Source organism: Geotrypetes seraphini, chromosome 14, assembly GCF_902459505.1.
Source record: "Geotrypetes seraphini chromosome 14, aGeoSer1.1, whole genome shotgun sequence".
NCBI lineage: Eukaryota > Metazoa > Chordata > Amphibia > Gymnophiona > Dermophiidae > Geotrypetes > Geotrypetes seraphini.
In genome coordinates, this window is record NC_047097.1 from 9,344,477 (window position 1) to 9,371,781 (window position 27,305).

Sequence of the window (27,305 nt, forward strand, 5' to 3'; positions counted from 1 at the left end):
AAACTGAATCAGCAGCCAAAAGTTGGCCTTTGGTTTCAACCAAAACCAAAATAGGATCCGCTCTCCCTCCTCCCTCTCCACCAACACAGATCAGGTCCTCCTGGGCCAGTTGCTCCACAGCCCTTCCACCTTCCCACTACCCAAAGGCCCTCCCTTGGCCTACTTTTAATTGCCCTCATGGTCTAGTAACAATATGTTCACCTTCACACTACTTGGGCTACCCAGGCCTTCCTTTTATAACTCTTGGTACATAAGAACATAAGTGCTGCCATACTGGGACAAATCACAGGTCCATCAAGCCCAGTATCCTGTTTCCAACAGTGGCCAACCCAGGTCACAAGTACAGGTTCACAGTCCTTTATCTGAAATGCTCGTGACCAGAGACATTTTGGATTATAGAATTTTTCAGTTTTTGGAATAAGTCACCGGTGACCTTAGCGATTCATATTTGTCGCCTGCTGCAGCCCTGAAGATTTCTCTCTGCCACATCCTGCCTTCCTGACATTGCTTCCTCTTTCCTTCCTGGCTGGATACAATAGAGAAAAGCTTATTTGGGCCACAGAAGGCAACTAATATGGATCGCTGCAACCACCGGCAGCACCTCAAAGGTAAACCAGAGTGACATAAAATGAAAAAACCGAACTATTATCAGCGAAGAGTGAAATCTTTAAAGTGACTTTTGTGCCAGGTTTCACTTTTAATACTAAAAGTAAGCTTTTTTGTACAAATCAGTAATACAACAGTGTTACAAAAATTTTGTTTTTTGTAGCTTTTCGATTTTTAAAATTTCAGATAAAGGATCTTGTACCTGGCAAGATCTCAAAAAGTAAAACAGATTATATGCTGCTTATCCTAGGTATAAGCAGTGGATTTACATAAGAGCATAAGAATAGCCTTACTGGGTCAGACCAATGGTTCATCAAGCCCAATAGCCCGTTCTCACGGTGGCCAATCCAGGTCACTAGAACCTGGCAAAAATCCTAAGAGTAGCAACATTCCATGCTACCGATTTCCCCACATCTTAATAATGACTTATGGACTTTGCTTTTAAGAAGTTATCCAAACAAACCCTGCTAAGTTAACTACTTGGTAGTTTCATTACATGCCACCTACTCCTAGTATTTTTGGAAAGAGTAATCAAGCGATTCATTTCTAGGTGCTCCACTCAGTATTTTATAAATCTCTGTTGTATCTTCCCTGAGCCATCTCTTCTCCATGCTGAAGATCCCTAGCAGCTGTAGCCTTTCCTTATTGGGAAGTCTATCCCTTTTATAATTTTTGTTTCCTTTTTCTGCACCATTTCTAATTCTGCTATATCTTTGTAATGTGACAACCAGTATTGCACACAGTATTTGAGGTATGGCCGCACCATAGAATGATACAAAGGCATTATAACGTTTTCATCTTTGTTTTCCATTCCTTTTCTGATAATTCATAACATTCTGCTTGCTTTCTTAGCTGCCACCATTACACACTGAACAGGATGTTTCAGTGTATTGTCAGCAATGGCACCTAGATCCATTCCCTGGGCGATGACTCCTAATACGGTACCACACATCACATAGCTATAGTTCTAGTGCAAAGGGTTCAAACATAGAAGATGACGGTTCAATAGGCTTGACAAGTGGGTTTCTTCCCTTCACCCACAAGGACTGCAGAAGGCATCATTACATTTTTTCAACTCCACCTCCTTGTGTTACTTGGAAGTGCCTCATTCCTCAGTTTTTCTTTCTGAAAGCGAGAAGAGAATGTCTTCTGCTCTGCATCTGTTTTATTATATGGAGGGTTTTAATCGACTTTTGAGACTTCCTGGTGCTACTTAGGTTCCTAGAATAGGACAGCTCTGTGTGGGAGATTATAGTCTCTGGATCAGAGGGCTGTAGCTGGAGGGATGGGGGGCGCAATCCTTTCACAAGGCACCTACCTAGCCGGCCTGCACTAATTTGTAGGTAGGTTGAGATGTGTTCCCCTGGGCGCTTGGTTCACCCCTGACTTATCAGGCGCTTGAGTGCAGGTTGTGGCCCTATGTTGGTCCAGAAGAATGTAGTGAGTTCTAGCTGCGTCCACCCCCCTGAAGTTGCATGAGAAGCTTGTTAGGTTGAAGATTTCAGGCAGCCCAAAGAGACAAGCGGCTGAAGATTCCTAGAGGTTTGTCTGAGGCAGAAATTTTCTCCATTGTCCAGCTGCAGTGTGAGCTGATGCAGGCGCAGCACCAAGCAGTTCTGTGAGTACAGCTATTACTTACTGTCTATGGGAGACTGGGGTGATTCAGGAACTGGAATTTTGAGGGTCTCTGGGGCTTCCAACAGAGTTTCCCTCCTCCAAAGGCAGTCAAAATGTGTTTGTATGATTTAAGAGGCCCAAAAAACACTCTTCTATGACTTTTTTAAATTTTAAAACAACCACAACAAAGTTCTAAGTAAAATAGAACTACTGATTTTGTTTTAATGTTTCTGTAGTATCACTGTCTCCAGATCTTTCTTTACCATTTAAGCAGAATAGAGGAGTATGGTCTCTATTAATGGACTGTGGTGCTTCTAGCAGTTAGTAAATATTTGATCAAATTTGTCAGTTTTGGGTGATCTCTCCAGTTGCCTGTCAACAAGTTGGTCAAATCCACCTCCCTGCACTCTCTCTTAACATAATTTTAAAATGTTTGGATAACATTTATTCATGTTTTGTGGCATATGTTCCTTATCTCACCAGACCAGTCCATTGCATGGATTTAGTCACTCTTCCAGCAGATGAAGACAGAAGTCAATCTTGGAGACCTTATCTTATACGTATCAATAAAAATAAATTTCAAACCCATCATTGCCAGTTTGAATTTTCTGTTTATTCTATTTAGGCAGCTAGCCAACAGAAGTCTATAAAATACAGTACATACAGTAAGACATGACAATACTGCCTTCAATAATACATCAGATGGTGTAGTCTGATTTCTAGAGAAAGAATCGTGTGGGTTTTTTTTTTTTAAATTAAAATAAGCTACTACCTTAGCACATCAGTAGGCTCACCCGATTATTGGAGTCAATATAAATATAAAACGTTGGTCCTCTAGTGTGTGTTTGAAGTCTGTTCAAAAAGTTCCTTGACTGATTTTATAAAAATTTATTAAAAGTCTTAATTTATTCCATTGGGTCCCCTTTAAAGTACTCCCCTTCCCTAGTATTTTTGGAAAGAGTAAAAGACCAGTGCCCTAACAGAGACCAGCCCTACCCGCGCTTGTTTTGGTTCAGCAGGAACATGTCCAATCTTGTCTTGAATTCCTGGAGGGTGTTTTCCCCTATAACAGATTTCAGAAGAGAATTCCAGTTCTCTACCACTCTGGGTGAAGAAGAACTTCCTTACATTTGTATGGAATCTATCCCCTTTTAATTTTAGAAAGTGCCCTCTCGTTCTCTTTACCTTGGAGAGGGGGAACAACCTGTCTTTATCTGCTAAGTCTATTCCCTTCATTATCTTGAATGTTTCGATCATGACCCCTCTCAGTCTCCTCTTTTCAAGGGAGAATAGGCCCAGCTTCTCTAATCTCTCACTGTACAGCAACTCTTCCAACCCCTTAACCATTTTAGTCGCTCTTCTTTGGTCGTTCTTCTTTGGACCCTTTCGAGTAGTACCATGTCCTTCAAATACGGCAACCAGTGCTGGATGTAGTATTCCAGGTGAGAGCGTACCATGGCCCGGTACAGCGGCATGATAACCTTCTCCAATCTGTTTGTGATCCCCTTCTTAATCATTCCTAGCATTCTGTTTGCTCTTTTCGCCGCCGCTTTGGAATTTGGAAAAACTGAAAATTTGCATAAATGCATAAAGCCATATTTTTGGATGCTCATATCTTCAGCTTTACTTGACTGTAAAAGCTCATATTGCAAATCTTGGAAGTACCTCATGGTACATTGCTGGTAAAGTTGTACCCTCGGCTGACTTACCTACCAGCAGCAGTATGGAGCCAAACTGCCAAAAATTTTCATTCGTGAATTTTTTTGCCTGCTTTGCTGACCTATAGAAATGGAAGCACGTTCGCAAAAGATTTCAAACTTGGCACAGAAACTTGCCCCAAGGTTTTGTACCAAACTGCAAAATTTCAGACTCCTAGATAAGTTTCCTTCTGCCGCAGTGCTTAAGCAAAGTTGTTGTTTTAGGTCACACGAGGCATGGGAGTAGATCATTTGCTTTTGTTCATCCACCCCTAGATCCTGACCAAATTGAGATAGATCCCAAAAATTTGCAGTTTCATTTGAGACCCTAGAGAACACCCCTGTAAAATTTGGTTGGATCGAGCATGGGTGGTTTTCAGTATTGGTCCACTTGATATGGAATGACCCAAAATTTTTTATAGGCCGCCCCATATAACTATGCCACACCCCATACACGGGTTTGTAAAACCCATGTATAGGCTGTGGCCTATATATGGGGATATACGGTAGTTAAATTCTGGAATTTGTTGCCAGAGAATGTGGTGAAAGCAGTTAGCAGGGTCTAAAAAAAGTTTGGATAATTTCCTACAAGAAAAGTCCATAAGATGGACATGGGAAAATCCAATGCATGGGATAAGCAGCATAAAATCTGGTTTACTCCTTGGGATCTTGCCAGGTACATGTGACTTGGGTTGGCCACTGTTGGAAACAGGATACTTTTTGATAGACCTTCAGTCTGTCCCTGTAAGGCAGTTCTTATGTTCTTATGACTGGATTGTTTTCCAGCTGTCATCACTCATAAGAACATAAGAATATCCACACTGGTCAGAACAGTGGTCCATGTAGCCCAGTATCCTGTTTCCAACAGTGGCCGATCCAGGTCACAAGTATTTGGCAGAAACCCAAATAGTAGCAAAATTCTTTGCAACCGATCTCAGGGCAAGCATTAGCTTCTCTCATATATATATATATCAATAGTAGACTATGAACTTTTGCTACAGGAACTTGTCCAAACCTTTTTTAAACTTAGTTATACTAAAGGCTGTTACCATATCTGCTGGCAATGAATTCTTGAGCTTAATTAGTCTTCGAGTGAAAAAATATTTCCATGTAATTTTATTGAGTGTCCCTTGGTCTTTGTAATTTTTGAAAGAGTGAAAAATTGATTAACTTCTACCTGTTCTACACCACTCAGGATTTTGTAGACCTATCATAGCCGTCTGTTTTCCAGTCTGAAGAGCCCTAGCCTTTCCTCTTATGAGAGGAGTTCCATCTCCTTTATCATTTTGCTCATCGTTCTTTAAACCTTTTCTTATTCCACTGTATCTTTTTTGAGATACGGTGACCAGAACTGAATGTAATACTCAAGGTGAGGTTGCTCCATAGAGCAATACAGAGTCATATTTTTATTGTTGCTTATTTAACATCCCTTTCCTAATAATTCCTAGCATCCTGTTTGTTTTTTAGTCATGGCCACACACTGAGCAGAAGAATTCAGAACAAAGGATCCCTTCTGCATGCCAACCTTCACTCCTTGGCCCTTACAGCTTGGCTATAGAAAGGCTAGAAGTTGGTTTCATTCAGTTCAGTTAAGGTATTTGGTGTGTTTTGCTTGCATCCAGGAAAGATTCCACCAAGAGGTACTATAATTTCAAGTGTAGGAGTTCTGCCATCTAGTGTGAGAGCAGAGCCTTAACCCCCTTTTCCTGTCCTACACAAAATCTTGCTTGAATACCTTCTACACCTCTCTGAGTCAGACCTTAAGACGAGTTCTGTAACCGTTAATATTTGTATGATTGGCACTTATCATCTAGGCAAGCCCATCTCTGCTCATTCTTTAGTGGTTTGATTTATGAGAGGCTTGCTGTTACTTAAGCATCCCCCTCCCCAGTGCCTCCTACAGTGTCTGGGGTTCTCAACATAGCCCTCCAATTGATCAAAGCTCCTTTTCAAGCCTCTACATCTGAAGTATTTGTCCAGGAAGGTTTTGTTTTTGGTGGCATTTACTTCTGCCTGCAAGGTAAGTGAGCTCCAGGCTTTAACACAAGATTTTATCACAGTGGTCTCAAACTCAAACCCTTTGCGGGGCCACATTTTTGATTTATAGGTACTTGGAGGGCCGCCGAAAAAATAGTTAATGTTTTATTAAAGAAATGACAATTTTGCATGAGGTTAAACTCTTTATAGATTATAAAACTTTCCTTTAATAGTTAAAAGGAAAGATATATTTATAATAATAAAATGCTAGCCCTCGCATGCGCACTTGCGACGCGTGTTCCCTGATCCCTGTTCTGTCGCGCTGTGCCAGCTTAATGCACATGCGCGCATACTACGTCACCAGACACGCGTCGCAAGTGCGGGACTGCAGCCAGCCAATGATCGCCTCCACAGCGGAAGGACTGGACCCCAGCGCTGGACATCCTGCTCTCCTGTCGGCTCCTCTCACGAGCCGCACCAGCATCGGAGAAGGCTTCCGATGCTGGCGGGGATCGAGAGGAGCCGCGGTGCACCTCGAGGGACGGGAAGGGAAGCGCAAAAAAAAAGTCCAGCTGATACTTTCTTCGCGGGCCCCAATCCAAACGTCGATTCAAGCAGCGTGTGCAGCACTCTCCATACGCTGCTTCGGGGCCTTCTACTGCCCTGATTTGCTCTGCCGCATCTCTGATGATGTCATCAGGGACGTGCCAGAGTAAATCAGGGCAGTACACGGCCCCGAAGCAGTGTGTGGAGAGTGCTGCACACGAAAAGTCACCGTGCCTCAGAGCGGCCTGTGAGATTCCTTACAGCCGGTAGGCTGTTTTAAAGAAGAGGAGCCGCATGCTGGACAGGGGGAGCAGGTAAGAGGGTCAGGGGGAGAAAGTAAGGAGTGCTGCTGGACAGGGGGAACAGGTAAGAGGGTCAGGGGAGAAAGTAAGGAGTGCTGCTGGACAGGGGGAGCAGGTAAGAGGGTCAGGGGGAGAAAGTAAGGATTGCTGCTGGACAGGGGGAGCAGGGAAGAGGAACAGGTAAGAAGTGCTGCTGGACAGGGGGAGCAGGGAAGAGGGACTGGGGAGCAGGGAAGAATTGCTGCTGGATAGGGGGAGCAGGTAAGAGGGTTGGGGGAGAAAGTAAGGAGTGCTGCTGAACAGGGGGAGCAGGGAAAAGGGACTGGGGAGCAGGGAAGTAGTGCTGCTGGACAGGGGGAGCAGGTAAGGAGTGCTGCTGGACAGGGGGAGGTAAAAGGAAGGGAGAAGGCCTACTGCTGGACAGGTGGAACAGGCAAGGGGTGATGGTGGACAGCCGAGTAAAGAGAGAGACAGAAAGCGGCCAAGGAGAGAGAGAAAGAAAGAAAGACACACACATCTATTCTAGCACCTGGCTAAAGAGAGAAAAAGAAATAAAACCACACACACACATATATTCTAGCACCCGTTAATGTAACGGGCTATAAAACTAGTAAACTATAAAGAGTTTTACCTCATGCAAAATTGTCATTTCTTTAATAAGACTAACTATTTTTTCTGCGACCCTCCAAGTACTCTATTTTTTCTGCAGCACTCACATTTAAAGTTTAATATCTTTTCTTTCTCAAAACTGGCACATTTCAATCACTAAATTGAAAATAAAATCATTTTCCTACCTTTGTTTGGTAATTTCATAGTCTCTAGTTGCACTTTATTCTTCTGACTGTGCATCCAATATTTCTTCCCTTCTTTCAGCCTCCTGTATGCTTCCTCTCCTCCAGACCTCATTCCCTCCCCCAACTTTTTCTTTCTCTGTCTGTTTTTCTCTGATTCTGTGTCCCATTTTTTTCTTTGTTTCTGGCTCCCTGTCCCCCCCCCCCTTCTTTCTTTCTTCCTTCCTGCCCTCCCCCATGCCACCGCCGCCGCCATCGGGAACAGGCCGGGATCTCCCTTCTTCTCTTCTCCACGGCCGACCAACTCTCACCGCCCGTCGTCAATTCTAACATCGGAAAGGACGTTCCAGGCAGCGATTGGCTAGCCAGAACGTCCTCTCGATGTCAGAATTGACGTCGGGCGGTGAGAGTTGGTCGGCCCCGCAGGGAAGAGAAGCAGGAAGATCAAAGAACACGGTGCCGGCCTGTTCCCCGATGGCAGCGGTGAGAAGGGAGGGAAGCAGGTTGGGCACCAATGCTCTAGACCAGGGGTCTGCAACCTTTAAGACATAAAGAGCCACTTGGACCCGTTTTCGAAAAGAAAAAAAAAACTTGGAGCCGCAAAACCATTATAAAACAAATCTAACACTGCATATATTGTTTCTTATCTTAATGCTATATACAGGATCACTAAATTGAAAATAAAATCATTTTTCCTACCTTTGCTATTTGGTGATTTCATGAGTCTCTGGTTGCACTTTCTTCTTCTGACTGTGCATCCAATCTTTCTTCCTTTCTTTCAGCCTCCTGTATGTTTCCTCTCCTCCAGACCTCATTCTCTCCCCCAACTTTTTCTTTCTGTCTCCCTGTTCCCCCTTCTTTCTGTCTCCGTGCCGTACCCCAAGCCACTCAGTTTGCTGCCACCGCAATCGGGGAACAGCCCCCAAGCCACCACCGTCCCAAGCTTTCCCTGCAGAAGTGTTGCGCTGACCAGCATTCCGCTCCCTGACGTCAATTCTGACGTAGGAGAGGAAGTTCCGGGCCAACAAGGCATTTCTCCTCATTCCATCCAGCCTGAGCCCCATCTCTCCTTGATCCAGCATTTCCCTTCTGTGTCTGTCAGAATTACCATTCCACCTATTTTCCAGCATCACCCTTCTTTGTGTCCATCTCACCTATATCCCTATCTCACCACTTTTTCAGAATCTTCATTTGTCTCTGTCCTTATCTTTACGCCATGTTCACCATTTGCCCTTTCAATGTCTTTATCTCCACCCACACACTTTTTCAGCATTACTTCTATGTCTCTATTTCACCTCCTCTTCATGTCCCCTCTGTATCTCTATCCTTATTCAGTAGGTCCTGCTTACCCTTTCTCTTCTTTGTGTCACTATCTCCATTTTCAGCTTTCCCCCCTTTTCCTTTGTTACTGCACCCTGTAGCTAGAATCTTTCCACCCTCCCTCCACTCCGGCCCAGCCCAGTATGAAATATTTCCTTTTGTTTCCCTCCCCTCTCTCTTTCTTTCTCTCTTCCCCTCCCTCACCACGAGTCCTGCATCTGGCCCTCTCCCTTCTACCTGCACCTGGCAACACCCCCCTGCTCCGCGGCTCTCTTCAGCAACTTGTCAGCAGCAGTGATCAAGACAAGCTGCCGACATCGAGGCCTTCCCTCTACGAGTCCCGCCTTTGTGGAAAAAGGAAGTTGAAACAAGCGGGACTCGCAGAGGGTAGGCCCCGACGTCAGAAGCTTGTGTCGATCGCTGCTGCTGAGTTGCCGAAGAGAGCCGCGGAGCAGGGGATGTGGCCGGAAGCAGGTAGAAGAGAGAGGGAGATAGGAAGGCTGTAGATCTCCGGAGCATGACACCGACCCCGGCCAGGATGATTTCTTTTTCAGCGTGCACCTTACAAGTCCAGCGTCGCGGCGGGAAATAGCCATGCTGAGCAGTGAGCTCAGCACTACACAGATGAAAGCCTTGCTTGCTGATTGGTCCGGCGGCACGGCCGCCGGACCAATCAGCAAGCAAGGCTTTCATCTGTGTATGTGCTGAGCTCACTGCTCAGCATGGCTATTTCCCGCCGCGACGCCGGACTTGTAACTGCATGCCTGCGTGACACACTACCGGAGCCGCAGCAAAGGTGGAAAAGAGCCGCATGCGGCTCTGGAGCCGCAGGTTGCCGACCCCCGCTCTAGACGAGCCGTGAGCCGCACTCTAGGGAGAACAGTGGAGGGTGGCCAGCTGTGCACCCCCTTGGGACGGACCGCCCCCCCTTGGTACGCCACTGGAGCAGCAGCGTGTCTGGCCGGCTCGTTCCGTTCAAAGCCGCGGGTGGCAGCTCCTTGCGAGATCCGCGCCTGCGTCTGAAGCCTCTCTGATGTTGTGAAGTCAGAGAGGCTTCCGATGCAGGAGTGGATAGTGCAAGGAGCTGCCAACCCACGGCTTTGAACGGAACGAGCCGGCCACACACACTGCTGCTCCAAAAGGAAGGGACAGGGGAAGAGAAATGCTGTTGATCGTGTCCAGACCGCGGGCCACAAATAAAACCTGGAGAGCCAGGGCCGCATGTTTGAGACCGCTGTTTTATCATGAGCAATTCTCCACACACATCCTATCAGCTAGTATATTAGACTGTCCTTTTCCCGCACAGTGGTGGTAAGCAGGAAGGTGCTCATTTGTGAGATCAGCAGTTTCGAGGCTTTCAGAATGAGCCTGGGGAGCATATCTGCTGAGGATTCTGTTGGATAACATTAACTAAATGTGAGAATATCCTGCTGTCCTCAGAAAACATCTGCTACAGGTGAGTAAACTTCACTTTCTGGATTTGAAAAATATCAATGGGGCCTTATGGATTCCACTGTTTTAGAGTGAAACATTGCACTTGGTCATGGTAGTAGTGCCACAAAGAGAATGGCATGGGGACCGTTTACTGCGGATCACCGCAGTAAATCTGCAGGAATGGAGACATTTGCAACAGGTTTACCGTAGGAATGGGGACAAGACCTTTCACCACCCCGCAGGAATGGGGACAACATCTTTTACCACCCTGTGGGAGCGGTGAAAAGTCTTACTCCTGTGGTAAAAAAAATTGCGTCCATGTCAGACTCGGCATCCTCTCCCCAGCTCCTCTTGCGCCTATTTTACATTCAGGAGCCAGCCATGCCACAATGAAGGCAGAAGGAACCTAAAATCAAAGCCTGAGACCAATGTGATTTGAAGAATAAAATTACCAGACAACAAAAAGAAAAAAAATTAATTTATTTTATGTTTTGTGATTAGAATATTTCAGATTTGAAATATGTATCCTGCTAGAGCTGGTATTAGACATAACTGGGGACCGCAAATTCCAAGCTGTGCTTCTTTAGCTTCCAGCTGGCTTAGGGCTCTCTCTCTGACCAGGGGGCAGTTGCCCTAGTTGCACTCCCCTAACATTATTCTTGCCATGTGTGACGTGGACAGATTTTTTCCCCGTGTCATTCTCTACTCTGGATCTCACAAAAAGATGCCTACCTATTCAGATTTGTTTGATTATTATGGACATTTGATGTAATGTGTTTTCTGACTGGTAAGTAGCTGTATAAGCCATCAGAAGTATTTGTTTGAGGTTTGTCATTCTGGGGCAATACTATCAGTTCTGGGCACTTTAGTTTGGTTTGGCAATGGTGCCACATCTTTTTTTTTTTTTTTTAAAGATGATGGTAATTGTAGTGCTGGTGCTGTGAAAGAATGGTATTATGCATCCCTATCTCAATGATTAGCTATCTGGACAAAATTAGAGGAGCAGCTGGGTATCCATGTGGTTCAGATGCTGCAGAGTCTAGGCTGGGTATTAAATTGCACCACAAGCAATTTGAAACCTTTGCTGTCATTCGAGTATTTTGGAGTTCATTTCAAGACCAGGGCAGAGAAAATGTTCTTAACTGCAGAGTGGATCCTCAATTCCAAATCTGGTTGCTGTTGGGAGGAGAGTACCCAAGCTCCTTTTTTTCAGAACCCAGATTTAAGGCAGGTTGTTTTTATTTGTATAAATTTTTATTTTACTATGGTCTGTACATTTTATCTATTTTGATATAATTATTTACATTTATGGTTTTATATATATATGTTGTGCAGTTTATGAATCTGATGCCTGCAATTTATGCCAAAACACAGCTGTGTTGGGCCACTGTATAATTTGGGGATATAAAACTTTAAATTTTGACAATTTGTGAGATCCTTTCTTTATTCCATTCCTTGGTACCGTAAAAGCCACAGGAGTGCGTTCTTTCAAGTTGAATAAACTGTTCTGCAATGGTTAGATTGTTGTTTTGCTTTAATTTTTTTTTTTTTTTTTTATAGAATAAGAAAGCACATATAATGTTAGTGAGTAATCCTATTATCTTCCAAGAAAGGAATATGTAACTAAGCATGTATTATATATTAAATGATACGTCAGCTAATTTTCCTTTTTTTTTTCTCTCCTTTGCAGGCGTCTGATTACAGATTCAAAAGTTAAATTAAAGTACCAGCATTTAATAACCAATAGTTTTGTAGAGGCAAGTAGCTTCTGATTTGAATTCTAAATACTAAACAGAATAACTATATGTCATGTTGAATGGTTTCTGTTTAAAGTAATACTGTATTAGATAAAGGGAACCTGAATAAACACACAGCATTTTTAAATTATTACTTCATTTAGACTCCCTTTTATCAAGCCGCGTTAAAAACTCCGATGATGTGTGTCAGAGATTTTACCACAGTGGCCTGGGGATAAAAAACCCCTAATGCGGATTGATAATAGGTATACTCAAATATAAACTGAGCTAACTTTTTCTCCCAAAAAGGAGGAAAAAAGGTTGACAAATATAAATGGGGGTGGAGTTTATATTCAAGTGCCCTTCCCTGTCCAGCTCTGCAGCCAGCCTTCACCACCACCACTGTGTCCCATGTCTTGTCAGGCACTGCACGCTGTCCACTTTCCCTCCCTACCCTGTCAGGCTCTGCACCCTGTCCCTCCTTTCTCCCGATACTTTGCAAGCCTCTACTGGGCCTGCCGTTAAGTCCTGGTGGTCGAGTGGTGAGTCGGGACAAGAGGGATCCCTCCTGCCGACTCTTAACAACTCTTGCCTCCCTCCCCTCCCACCTTTCTGAATAGTAAAAAGCATACCTTTAAAATACCTGGTGGTCCATAAGTGAACCAGAGCATCTTCCTATGCTCCTGCCCCGTACAGATCTGCTATCTGAATGGCTGCCTCCAGTTCTCGCAAGACTGCAGAAACTCGTGAGTTTGCTGCGAGAACTCACGGCAGCCATTCAGAGAGCTGCTCTGCATGAGGCAAAAGAATAGGACGATTGCTCCTGCTCTGGTTCACCCCTGGACCACCAGGAATTTAAAGGTATGCTTTTATTAATCGGGGAAGCAGGAGGGAGATCAGAGTTGTTAGTCTGTCGGGACTGGAAGCAGGAGAGATCCCTCCTGTCCCGGCTCACTGCTGGGCCCCAGGTCTTAACGGCAGGCATGGTGGAGGTCTGCAACAGGTCCGGGAGGGAAGTGGCTGGACACTGACCCAAATATAAACTGAGATCCCATCTTTGGGCCCAAAAATATCAGTTTATATTCAAGTTTATATAGTAATTTGATATTAGGTTACCATATTGCTGTTGAGGAATCTTAGCCCACTCTTCTTTGCAAGACACATACACGAACAGCTTGTTTCAGATCCTGCCACAACATTTCTATAGGATTCATAAGAACATAAGAATAGCCTTACTGGGTCAAACCAATGGTCCATCAAGCCCAGAAGCCTGTTCTTACAGTGGCAAATCAAGGTCACTAGTATATGGCCAAAACCCAAAGAGAAGCAACATTCCATGCTACTGATCCAGGGCAAGGAGTAGCTTCCCCCATGTCTTTCTCAATAACAAACTATGGAATGTTCCTCTAGGAAATTGTTCAAGCCTTTCTTAAAACCAGCTATGCTATCCGCTCTTAACACAACCTCTGGCAATGCGTTTCAGAGCTTAACTATTCTCTGAGTGAAAAAATATTTCCTCCTATTAAGTTTTAAAAGTATTTCCCTGTATCTTCGAGTGTCCCCTAGTGTTTGTCATTTTTGATGGAGTGAAAAATCGATCCACTTTTACCCATTCTACTCCAATCAGGATTTTGTAGACTTCAATCATATCTCCCCTCATCCGTCTCTTTTCCAAACTGAAGAGCCCTAACCTTTTCAATCTTTCCTCATACGAGAAGTGTTCCATCTCCTTTATCATTTTTGTCGCTCTTTTGAACCGTTTCTAGAGCCGCTATATCTTTCTTGAGATAAGGAGACCAGAATTGAATGCAATACTCCAGGTGAGGTCGCACCATGGAGTGATAAAGAGGCATTATAACGTTCTTAGTCTTGTTAACCATCCGTTTTCTAATAATTCTTAGCATCTTGTTTGCCTTTTTTTTTTTTAAGCCATCACTGCACTTTGGGCAGAAGGTTTCATCGTATTGTCTACAATGACACCCAGATCCTTTTCTTGGGCGCTAACCCCCAAGGTGGACCCTAGCATCTGGTAAATGTGATTTGGGTTTTTCTTCCCAGTGTGCATCGGGACTTTGACTAAGCCAGTCCAAACCTTTAATTTTTTTTTCTCCTCTTCTGTTTGGATGGTGACTTGCTTTTTTTGTTTTGGATCTTTTCTTGCTGCATAATCCAATTACACTTTTGCTTCAACTCATGGCCAGATGATTGGACATTCTCCTTAACAATTTTCTGATATAATGCAGAATTCATGGTTCTTTCTGTAATGGCAAGCATTCGGGTCTTGAGGCAGCAAAGTATCCCCACACATCACATTACCACCACCATGTTTAATTGTTGAAATGATGTTCTTAATTGTGGAATGCTGTATTTGTTTTATACCAGACACAAAGGGACCTATGTTTTGCAGAGTTCCACTTTTGACGTATGTATCTATAGAACATTATCCCAAAAGGCTTGGAAATTAGCTAGGTGTGTTTTGGGTTTTTTTCCAAATGCGAGATGAATATTGATGTTACTTTTAGATAGCAGCAGTTTCCGCTGTGCTACTCTTACAGGAACCCATTTGTGCCCAATATGTCTTATTGTGGAGGCATGACCATTGACCTTAGCTGAGTCTAGAAAGGCTGCATTTCTTTATATGTTCCTGGGATATTATTGTGACTTCTGGATGAGTTGTCACTGCAGCCAACTTTCCCTTCAAAGATTTACCACTATTCTATGTCTTCTCCATTGTAAGTAATGAATTTTACTGTGGTTCAGTAGAGTCCAGCCATTAGAAATAGCTTTGCTACCCTTTCAAGACTGATAGTTAAACAAACTTTTTGTCTCATCTTTTCTGGAATTTCTTTGGATTGTAGTGTAGTGTTCTTAAGGAAACTTTGTAGTGGCATCCCCCCCAACCCAAAAAGTTTCAATATATAGTGAGGCTTAGATTCAATAGGGGTGGCTACGATGAAGCCTATCTGTGTACAATGAGCTGAATGTAGGTATCAATTAAATTTGTTCAATTGATTGACTTAAGGATCCTTTTACTAAGCTGTGGTAAGCACTAACATTTGTTTTCTGTAGCTTAAAAAGGCTTATTGTGGGACGTGCTGAGGCATCCATGGTAATTTTGTAATGTGCGTGTGCTCTCAAACCAGAAGGCGGCATGTTTGGGGCAGAGAGTGAGGGTTTCTGTGCTGATCAGCGCACCTATATTACCACATACTAAACAGATTAGCATGTGAACCCTTACCGCCTGCAAAATAAATATTGGTAAGAGCTCACTTGCTAATAGTGACATTAGTGCATGGCCATTAATTTGGAAAATCAGCCATTTCTAATTGTGCCAGAAATGGCCCTCATGTATGGGAAGAATCTGCATAAGAGTGCTCTAAAGCCACCTTTTAGTGCAGCTTAGGAAAAGGAGCCCTAAGAAAACTGTTACTTTTTCACATAGGTGATAGAAACAGAATTGTTGGATATCAGTGAGTAGTAATTTTTTTAATAAAAAGAAAATAAGTAATAATTTAAAAATTGTGTTGTGTTTACTCAAGTTCCCTTTGTCTAATAAAATATTACATTTTGTTTTAATTTTGTTTTATAGATCATAAATCATTGTGTGACTTATGCAGTAATAGAGGAAAGCAGGAACTTTTTCGTTTCACTGTATTCATAGTACTGAAAGATGGTATGTTTAGCCATAGTTTAGAAGCTAAAACTAGAAAGCATTGAAACTTTATTGTAACAATTTTTTTTAGAAATTTAAGTAGCAATTCATATATGTAGCCCATTGTATCTTAAACTGTGTGCCCCGAAGAGATTCCATGAGTGTTACGAGAAATTCCATAATTTTACATTATTTTAAAAAATTCCCTTCATAAGTATTCACTAGATTATATGTATGTTGCGCATGCACGAGTCTGTGTTAATGAGCCTCTGCGTGCATAAGGATACAATCGCCCAGAAAAGCATCATTCTTTGATGTGACTGGTCTTTGAAAACTAATGGCAATTAATTTTAGTTTTAATTTTATTTTTATGCAGTAGTTATCCTAACTTAAGCAACCAAGGCTTTGTTATCATTTACCGTATTTTCACGCAAATAACACGCACCCGTATAAAACGCGCACACGTGTATAGCGCGCAGAAATCACGATGATAAGCACAAAAACTTTGGTATAACGCGCTCACGATTATACCGCGCATGCTGCCCGACTCTCCGTTCACCCCCCTGACTTCCGTGCACTGCCCCGCCTCTCCGTGCGCTGTCCCGACTCTCCGTTCACCCCCCCTGACTTCCGTGCACTGCCCCGACTTTCCGTGCGCTGTCCCGACTCTCCGTTCACCCCCCCCTGACTTCCGTGCACTGCCCCGCCTCTCCGTGCGCTGTCCCGACTCTCCGTTCACCCCCCCTGACTTCCGTGCACTGCCCCGCCTCTCCGTGCGCTGTCCCGACTCTCCGTTCACCCCCCCTGACTTCCGTGCACTGCCCCGACTTTCCGTGCGCTGTCCCGACTCTCCGTTCACCCCCCCTGACTTCCGTGCACTGCCCCGCCTCTCCGTGCGCTGTCCCGACTCTCCGTTCACCCCCCCTGACTTCCGTGCACTGCCCCGCCTCTCCGTGCGCTGTCCCGACTCTCCGTTCACCCCCCCCGATGTCCGATTCATCCCCCCCCCCCGGCAGGACCATTCGCACCCCCACCCCGAAGGACCGCCGACTCCCCGACAATATCGGGCCAGGAGGGAGCCCAAACCCTCCTGGCCACGGCGACCCCCTAACCCCACCCCGCACTACATTACGGGCAGGAGGGATCCCAGGCCCTCCTGCCCTCGACGCAAACCCCCCTCCCCCCCAACGACCGCCCCCCCCAAGAACCTCCGACCGCCCCCCCAGCCGACCCGCGACCCCCCTGGCGACCCCCACGACCCCCCCACCCCCCACCTTTGGTAGTTGGGCCAGAAGGGAGCCCAAACCCTCCTGGCCACGGCGACCCCCTAACCCCACCCCGCACTACATTACGGGCAGGAGGGATCCCAGGCCCTCCTGCCCTCGACGCAAACCCCCCTCCCCCCCAACGACCGTCCCCCCCCCCAAGAACCTCCGACCGCCCCCCCAGCCGACCCGCGACCCCCCTGGCGACCCCCACGACCCCCCCACCCCCCTTCCCCGTACCTTTGGAAGTTGGCCGGACAGACGGGAGCCAAACCCGCCTGTCCGGCAGGCAGCCAACGAAGGAATGAGGCCGGATTGGCCCATCCGTCCTAAAGCTCCGCCTACTGGTGGGGCCTAAGGCGCGTGGGCCAATCAGAATAGGCCCTGGAGCCTTAGGTCCCACCTGGGGGCGCGGCCTGAGGCACATGGTCGGGTTGGGCCCATGTGCCTCAGGCCGCGCCCCCAGGTGGGACCTAAGGCTCCAGGGCCTATTCTGATTGGCCCACGCGCCTTAGGCCCCACCAGTAGGCGGAGCTTTAGGACGGATGGGCCAATCCGGCCTCATTCCTTCGTTGGCTGCCTGCCGGACAGGCGGGTTTGGCTCCCGTCTGTCCGGCCAACTTCCAAAGGTACGGGGAAGGGGGGTGGGGGGGTCGTGGGGGTCGGCCAGGGGGGTCGCGGGTCGGCTGGGGGGGCGGTCGGAGGTTCTTGGGGGGGGGGACGGTCGTTGGGGGGGAGGGGGGTTTGCGTCGAGGGCAGGAGGGCCTGGGATCCCTCCTGCCCGTAATGTAGTGCGGGGTGGGGTTAGGGGGTCGCCGTGGCCAGGAGGGTTTGGGCTCCCTTCTGGCCCGATATTGTCGGGAAGTCGGCGGTCCTTCGGGGTGGGGGTGCGAGTGGTCCTGCCGGGGGGGGGGGATGTATCGGACGTCGGGGAGTCGGCCGGGCAAGAGGGCTTGGGCTCCCTCTTGCTCCGATCGTGGATGCGGGTGCGGGTGGGAGCGCGTGCGAGTGGTCGTTCGGGGTGGGGGTGCGAGTGGTCCTGCTGGGGGGGTGAATCGGGCGTCGGGCGGGGTGGGAACTATGTTTGAAAACTTTCGTATACCGCGCTCACGCATATAACGCGCGAGGGGTATGCGCGGTAGGTAAAAACGCGTATAACGCGCGCGTTATATGCGTGAAAATACGGTAGATCTTATTTTTGTAAACTTGACAGAAATTAAATTTAAAAAAAAGAGAATGACTGCAGATTGTGAATAATGAAATGCATGTTTTTCTTGTCAATTATTGAGCCACAGTTTGAGTTAATTCATACTCAAAAAGAACATCCATCGCATTGATTAGCAGTTATATTCTCTCTACTTTAGTTTCATCGTTGTTCTCCCATACATAGCTTAAAGAAATTTAAATAAATAACTCTAAATTTTTTATTTATTTTGCAATTTTATAATTGAAATTATAATGTGCCGTGAAAAACATTTGCTCCGTTTAGTGTGCCGAAGCTAAAAACGTTTGAGAGACACTGATGTAGCCTAAGACCCCTGGCTACAATAATTATGTATATTTTTAAAAAGTAGAATGCAAACATAATAGTGACAGAAGTAGTCTGGTGGCATTACACAATTGTAGAGTTTCTGTAGATTGGTTTGTTTGTTTTTTATCCCATCATTAGCATATATAGCAGCTCATTGGCTTTACTCATTCATATAGCTTGAGGTTAAATGTGACTTCTCATTATCTAGAAACCACTTTTTTCTAGACATCTCCTTTGTATTCATCTGTTATCTTGCTTCTTTGTCTTTTTAGTGCAATCGACTGTTAAAATGGTGTCCTGCTCCTGACTGCCACCATGTAGTTAAAGTTCAGTATCCTGATGCTAAGCCTGTTCGTTGCAAATGCGGTCGTCAATTTTGGTAAGGGCAGTGTATCAAAATTTAGATTTCAATTTCTTGTAAATATACTGATGCTCAGGAACTTAATGAAGATTTTAAATAGTATCTTTCAGTGCAGTAGGTGAGATATTCTAGACAATAGGGTTATTTCCCCATACTCACATGCTCTACAGAAGGAATCTACTCATGAATCTTTTTTCTCTGCCTCTGTAGTATACTGATCAGTTTAGCACCCTCTACAGCAGGGGTGTCCAACCTTTTGGCTTCCCTGGGCGGCATTGGCCGCAAATATTTTTTTTTCTGGGGCTGCGCAAACACTGCAGCAAGACAGAGGAGGGAGCCGGCAAGACGGTAAACACCCGGGGCAGAGGAAAACACTGCATCGCCCTTAACAGGGGCCGCACAAAATACTTCATGGAGCCGCCTGCGGCCCTTGGGCCGCAGGTTGGACACCCCTGTTCTACAGTCTTCTGCAGTCATGTCTGCAGCTCTGTGTGTTCTGTTCTGCCTTTTGTATTGTTTTAAATTCAATGTAGTTTCGTCCCCTTTGTGGGTATTTTCACATTTGAAGCAAATTTGGAGCTCTGACTGCTCGAGAATTCACAGACTTCGATCAGTAGCTGACAGGCCAATCCCTTTTGGTTACCTGTTAGCCAGTCTGTATAGTTTTCCTTGGAGCTCAGGGCCATCCCTGAAGTAGTCTCACCTTCTATTAAGGAGGGTTCGAGCATAGACTGTTCGGCATACTTAGTGGGCTCATCGGTGTTCCACAGCATACCAGCTACATTTTCGTGTGTCCTTCCATGGTCTGCTGGGGTGGAGGCATAGTCAGACAGTGGAGTCTGACCTGCAGTCCAAAGGTCAGCTTTGTGAGAGCATTCCCAGCATTGTGGCAGTGAATTCTTCTACAGCTACTGAGTAAGAGCTGTGAGCAGGTGGATTCCAATGTATCAGGTCACAATGAGCTGACAGCTTGTGAGAAACGTCGGGGAAAGTTTTTAAAAAGTTGGGTTTTCTGAGTTTCTGCATGTTCTCATGTGTTCCCCCTCCAGAAAAATCCTAAAGTTGCTGTTTTTGGACTTTGGGAAGTGTGAGAAATATCGTGTGTTTAGTGTGAATTTGGTGCCGGTGGCCATCTTGGATTTTTAGTGATTTTTTCTTTTCCCTTCTTCAAAACTGTGATTTTTGCCTAGAAAACTGCTGGGATGGAGTCCTTTGGGTTTCCTCATTGAATTCATGCCAGGATTGCACAAATATAGCACTTTTAGAGTGTTGTTCTACATGGTTTTGCACTTATTAAAGCCCACTGCCCTGCCTCATCTCATTTCGGAGTCTTTGTATGAGTTAAATTTAGACTCCCAGTCTACTTCCTCCTCCCTCGTGTGGAGCGAGGGTTCAGTCCTCTGCATTTTCCTGGCATCCAGATATTAATATTTTGGTCTCAGAGCAATGGGATTCTCCAGAAGGTTCTCTCAAGGAGGCGAGAGCCATATCTTGGCTGTATCCTATGGCACAGGAGTGCCAGCAGCTTTTTAGTCAGCCTAAAGTGGATTCCTTGTTGCACAGGTTACTAAGCACACTTCCCTTCCAAGTGATAGTGGTGTGGAGCTTAACCCTTTCAGGACCATAAGGATCGTAGGCCAATTTTTGTGGTTTTGACGACATTTTTATGGTAAAAAGGGCTTGCAGATGCCAAAAAATTGATTTTTTTTTTGTGAAATATTTTTTTTTTTAAAAAAATCAAACTTTTGGCTTATGGACAGTGTGGCAAGTGAATCTTCTCGTCAATCTGGCAACGACGCTAATGAATGAATGTCGGAACCAGTTTGTTTACATAAAGGCAGTATCATATGGAATCCGTACATATCAAATTTAGAACTGTAGACTATCCCAATCAAAATTTATAGGATTTTAAAGTTATGGGACAAATATGTCCCTTGGTCCTGAAAGGGCTACGGACATGCAGGCCCGTCGAGTAGATGTAGTTCTAAAGAGATTTTTAAGGAGATGGCTTTAGGAGTTAAAGCAACCTCGCACATGCATGTCTTTCTAGGTTGTGTACTTTGGAGGGTGAAGGCAATGAGCCACTCTCTCAGCTCCTGTTATCTGGAGTAGATTATGTAACAGACGCTCTCAATGACATTATTTATGTTACAGGTAAAGCATCAGCTTATTCAATTTCTGCTCATAGAATGCTTTTGATCAGGCAATAGGCTGGAGATTCCACCTCTAAAGCTATTCTTAGCATACTCCTTTTTAAGGTCATTATTCGGTAAGGGTCCAGACAATCTCATGAACTGTGTGGTAGACCGTCACCCTGCCTGACAGCAAACTTGGAGCCTCTAGAGCAGGGGTGTCCAACCTTTTGGCTTTCCTGTGCCGCATTGGCCGAAAAAATGTTTCTGGGGCCACGCAAACACTGCAGCAAGACAGAGGAGGGAGCCGGCAAGACAGTAAACACCCGGGGGCAGCAGAGGAAAACACTGCATCGCCCTTGACCGGGGTCGCACAAAATACTTCAGAGGGCCACATGGGCCGCAGGTTGGACACCCTTGCTTTAAAGACTGGATGCTCTTAATTTTCGTGGCTCCAAGCGGTCTCAACAATATTCCGGTTTCGCCTCCCAGAGGTTCTCCCAAGGCTACTGGCAGAAGTTTTCCAGATCTAGGCATAGCCAGACCTCAGCACCCTGTGATGTTCCCTCCACCCAGAAATCACAATGATGCCAGGTTGAGATAGGTTCCTCTCCAAATTGGGGCAGCCTTTCAGTGTTTCTGCAGACCAGGAATCAGATTTCGTCCGACCATTGGGTTCTGGATATCATTCAATCTGGCTACAAGCTGGAATTTGCCCATTGGTTTGTGGACTCTCCTGCGAGGTGCATGGTAAAGGCAGTCAAGCTACAAGCCACCATGAGAAGGTTGCTAGATATTCAGGCAATAGAGCCTGTACCGCCCAAAGATTTGGGCTGAGGTAGATACTCCATATAATTCATCATGCCAAAGAAAGGCTCTGAAGTTTGGAGACCCATTCTGGATCTTACTCACGTAAATGCAGTACTCAGAGTTCTGTATTTTCACATGAGACAGTTCAATCTGTCATGGCAGCGCTGACTCTGGGAGAGTTCCTAGCCTTGCTGGATCTGAGTGAGGCCTACTCACATATTCCCATTTTCCCAGACCACAAAAAGTTTCACGACCTGGAGAATCATCCTCAATTCTCAGCTTTGCCTTTCGGCTTGGCGACGGCTCCGCACACCTTCATCAAAATGATGGTTGTGGTAGCAGTTCACCTGTGCAAGATGGGGCTGCAAGTGCATCTCTATAGACGACTGGTTGATCAGGACCTCCTCATTGTCCAAGGGTTGTCGCACAGTGGATCAGGTGATCCGAATCCTGGAAGTTCTGGGGTGGATTTTGAATTACTGAAAGTGCCATTTGATGCCAAATCAATCCCTGAAGTACCTGGGATCCTTGTTCAACACAGCTGCCAGCTGCATCTATCATCCAGATGTACACAGACAGAAGCTTTGCTCTCAGATTTTATCTCTCCTGGACAAGCCAACTTCATCGGTGTGGGATAGTACATGTGATTCATTGGGCGAAGGCCAACATGCACCCTCTCCAGCATGCGTTGGTTTCGTGCTGGTCTCCATAGATGGACTGTCTACAAAAGTCTCTACCTTGGACCCTGGAGGCTTGTGCCAGCATGGATTGGTGGCTCCGCTCTCACTCCCTATCCAAAGATATGCCTCTTCAGATAGCGTCCTGGGTGGTTGTAATGACAGATGCTATTCTCGGCTTGGTGGGGGGGGGGGGGGGGCTCATTTGCAATCATCAACTGCTTCAAGGGCATTGATTGCCCTCTCAGGAAGTGGCCAATCAACAGGTTGGAGTTGTGTGCCATTCGGCTAGCCTTGATGAAATTGCAAAAAGCTCTCGAGAGTCAAGCATTAGTCTTCTCCAACAATTTTACAGCGATGGCATATGTCAATTGCCAGGGTGGAATCAAGAGTGCACTTCTGTGTTTGGAGACCTGAATGCTTTTCAGCTGGGTAGAATGTCACCTGTAAGGGCTATCGGCAGCACTCCTTTGATGCTTCTGTTGGCATTTGGTTATTTAATTGTTTAAGTGTTGTTTGTTAGAGCAGAACTGTTGTTTTGGGATGTTTCCCATTTCCTTACTTCACCTAGTCTTGAGGAAGCTCTTGCATTCTTGGGTACTAGATGTAGATGACAGTAAAGCTCCCAGTGAAGTAAGAGGATCACAGAAAAAAAAAATCCAACATGGATTCCTTCTGCAGATGGCTCACAGCCATGGGGAGGCAACCCGCTTATCTAGAATGACATACCTATCTACTGGAAAAAATATTATCAAGGTAAGAACATAATCTCTTTATAATGACATAAAAGACCTATGACAGTGATTCCCAAACTGGTCTCTGGAAATTTCTTCAGGGATCCCTCAAGAAATTAAATTGTAGAATCTGTTTGTATGAACTTATACATGTTTACATAAATTGAAGCTTCCTCAGCATAAGAAATATTTTAGAGGTTCTGTCATGGTAAAAAGTTTGGGAATCACTGGCCTATGATAATCCTCAGATTTAAACTAACTTGTCTAACATAGCATTTTATTGCCTTCTCAAATTATTCTCTTTAATCCTTTTTTTCCAGCCCCACTTACCTTCTACCCAATTTATCACCCTTTTTTGTAGTCTCACCTTTTCCTCCTTCCTTTTTTCCTTCTTAGCAGTACATTGAAGACAGACACCCCACCCCCCAAATATGTCAACCTTACCATCCCTAGTTGGCCTTTCCCTCATCAATCAATCTTTACCTGATTCTCTCTGCCTTTTTTTTTTTTTCAAAGTGCCTGTGCTGTTTAAATTAGCTTGATGTCTAGTTTTGAAAGTTTCTGTGAAACCCACACCATACATGTATGAAAGTTTAAAAAAAAAATTTGTTTCCAACATAAAATGTCATCTTAAGTGTTCAAATGCATTTACCTGAAACAATAGTGAAATAAACTGACAGCAGGAAGTCATTTTGGGCATTTGTTACTCAAACTCATATGGAGACTCTGCTGGTCTATCATGAATCTATAGTTTTTGCAGAAATATTTAATTTTAAATTGTGTGGCATATGTGTGGCATAAATTTATACAGCTATGCTTATTTCTCTATTATAGTTTTAACTGCGGAGAAAACTGGCATGACCCCGTTAAATGCAAGGTGAGCATGATGACCAGAAACTAGGAATTGGTTGCTTCTTAGACACTGGAGAACATGTTAAAGAATATCTTTATGAATGAAGTAGTGCAGGATGTGAACGAAGTTGCTTTCTAACTTAGAGGCTGATGACGAAAGCTGCTCATTAGAGCATGTGCTAATGGCCGAGGCACAGCTTCTAACGTAAACTTTCTCTAAAGTAATGTAGTAAGTAACAGGCATGCAAATTGCTGCCACATTAGTGTGCATGATCAAAAAAAATAGTACACAGTGCCATAGTAATTTGCTGCTCATTGCCAAAATGTCTCCCTTCGTGCCAGTATGTGATCAGTAATTGGTTTATACACTGACAGGAAGGAAGATAGTAGGAAGCCATTAAAAAAATGCCCATTGCCCCAAAAATCTCTTTTCCCCCTTCCCCCAGGACACTACCCAAAATGTCCCTAGTAGTCTAGTGTAAGAGCACTTCCCTGCCAGTCAGGTTTTCAGGCTGTCCACAATGAATATGCATGAAAGAGATTTACATACAATGGATAGCCTAAATACCTGACTGGCAAGGATGTACTCCAAAACCAACTTGGAAAATACTTAGTTTAGTGGGCTCCCCCCAACTTCTTATTCCCCCCACCCCCTAATCATCCCAAAATAATATCCTAATTAGCTTGTGGATCCCCGATCTTCTACCTCCCAGAAAATATTCCTGGTAGTTTAGCAGGACCCTCTCCTTTGTTTATCTTAGGCATTGCTCCTGCCTCTTTTGAACTCATCTACTCTTCAGTGTCACCATCTTCCAAAATGACGGTACCTCCCTCCTCCACTTGTGTGGGATGTACCACACAGGGTCAATCTGCCAAATAAGGGAAAAAAATGTTCCAAGATTCACTGCATGGGGTCAAGTGCCATCAGTTTGGAAGATGGTGCCACTGAGACAGGAGCAATTTGGCAATACTTCTGCCTTCTCTTCAGTATCTGGAGGGGGAGGGAGGAATAGTCTGGGGAACTAAGGTGAGTGTCTGAGAATGAGGGTCCACTAGACCACTTGTTCTCAAACTTGTCTTGGGGGATCACCAGCCAGTCATGTTTTCAAAATATCCCTAATGAATATACATGAGAAAGAGATGAATATAATGAAGGTGGGTCATTCCATGTCAAGTGGTCTAGGGCTTCCCACCTCGCCATCAGAGATTTTGATGAAAACTGTGTGTACTAAATTTTACATGATCCAACCAAACTCTGGTAAAGTTTAAGATCCACCAGTGGAATACTTGTGGAGATACAGCTCTTTGTTTGAAACCATACACGACCATGTACAGTATCCCTACAAATATTTTTACAATTCTGAGTCAAAATATTTTCTTGGTTATATAAACAAAACAAATGAAACTTGGCGATCTTGTACAACTTTTTACAATCTGTTCAATGGAACTAATTCAGATTTTTATTTTTTGAAACTGGCATAAAAAGCCTTAAAGTGGCTGAAAAAATGGACGTGCTAAAAAAAATTTCAGTTTAGCCGTCTGTGGCTCCGGTAATAATGAAGCTATCCCTGTAAAATTTTGTTTATTTTGTGACATGACTTTGTTCTCAAATATATGATTTCAACTTTCATCTCGCTTTACAATTTGACTTTAAATGTGATTTTTCAAAAAACATCAAAAATGGAGTATTTTCAACCAACTTTTACAAAACTCTAGAAACATTTTTGAATCAGCTCTGTTTGAAACAACATGTTTCAAACCCCCTGAAAAAGTTTTTGTTTTTCAACATGTGCAAACAGTGCCTGAAAATAAGGGTCAAAGTGGTAGCAACATACATTAAGATCCAAAGCTCTTCAAGTTGTACTACTTATGACTGTTCTTTTTGCATTTTTATAAGGAAAATATTTGATTGCTTAGGCCCATGGTGGCATTGCCACTATCAGATCAAGAAATTTGAACCAATAACCTCATCGCCATGGAGGTCATAGCTGATAGTGTTGCAGTACCAAGCATAAAGTTTTGGTTTCTTTGTCAAAGTTCCAAAGTCTTGAGCCGGTATCTTTCTGGTTCACGAGCCAATGATTGGGTAGCTTAACCTAGGTTCCCAAGCCTAAAGTGGAACTCTTTTATTTATTCCCAATCCAAAGTTCTTACTATCTTTATTCCATAATTGCATTTTATTGAATTAACGAGCCATATTTGCCAAAACAATTTCTGAAAACTGATACTGTCCCCAGATGATGTGACTGATGAAACAGAGAACATGGAAATTAGAGCAGAGAGCATAGAAATGAGATGATATTCCTGCACTCAACAAATAAATTAGCCAGGGCCATGTGGGTGCATAAACTTTATCAAGACATCATTTTTTTTCCATTGATACTTCAAAAATGTTGCATTTATCATCATAAATGCAAGCAATATGATAACCAGGGAGCAGTTGTAATATTCTCAAAACCGACATTGTAATGTCCTTATTGGAAATTCTAGCCACAGAGTAGGTAGTATCATTTGATACTTTGCTCAAACAAATGGTGTTTGAGTTTAGTACAAATTGATGATGATCTCTAGTTCCAGCTAATGTGCTGCTTTCTTGCCATCTTTCTTCTTGAAATTTGTTTTCATTGATTTCTTCTTTGCAAACAGATATTTATTTAATTCCATGTATGTTTTTGGTCATTCGATGATCTTTGAAAGCTAGCTCTAGCTGCTAATCTTTTCATCATTCAACCAGTTCCATCACAAGGTGATTTTTCCATGGCTTGTACCAAAAAAATTCCATTGTGCTTCAATATTGAAATTGCTTTTTTGATTGCACAGGTTGACAAAACTTTTGTAGTTCATCACTAAAATAGTGGATTCTGTTAACTTTTGTTTTTCTTTTCAAAAACTCATTCAGCTTTTGAATAAATGCATGAACAGATATTGCATGTGCATGTGATTTGTGATGATTCAAACGTTTGGACATATGCTATGAGCTTTGTTGATGTAGTAAACAACAAAGGGATGTAATGTGGCTTGTGAATTTTCCCAATGAAAGCCCTGTGCCGCATCTTGTACAACAAAAGAGTAATTTTCAACAAAATCCATTAGAACGTTCAATTCACTTTCTTCTAAATTGGCTTTCAAGGATTTTAGGTATTCACTTTGATGCTTTGAATCAAAGTGGTAACTTGTTAGCTTCCAAATTTTGTTTGCAAGTATGCTGATAAAATCATCCAGTGTTAATTTGCTTGTTTCTAGTGTTTCACAATCAGTATGGACC

General features: G+C 44.3%; 1 protein-coding gene across 3 annotated transcripts in view; it reads left to right on the top strand.

The window, feature by feature from the left end:
• ARIH1 (ariadne RBR E3 ubiquitin protein ligase 1) overlaps positions 1-27,305 on the top strand; it is a 254,134-nt gene that overhangs the window by 146,539 nt on the left and 80,290 nt on the right. For all 3 annotated transcript variants that reach the window (XM_033919555.1, XM_033919553.1, XM_033919554.1), the window contains exons 6-8: positions 11,981-12,047; positions 18,747-18,853; positions 24,023-24,065. In XM_033919555.1, coding sequence (XP_033775446.1) covers positions 11,981-12,047; positions 18,747-18,853; positions 24,023-24,065 — 217 coding nt within the window. The remainder of the gene's footprint in view (positions 1-11,980; positions 12,048-18,746; positions 18,854-24,022; positions 24,066-27,305) is intronic.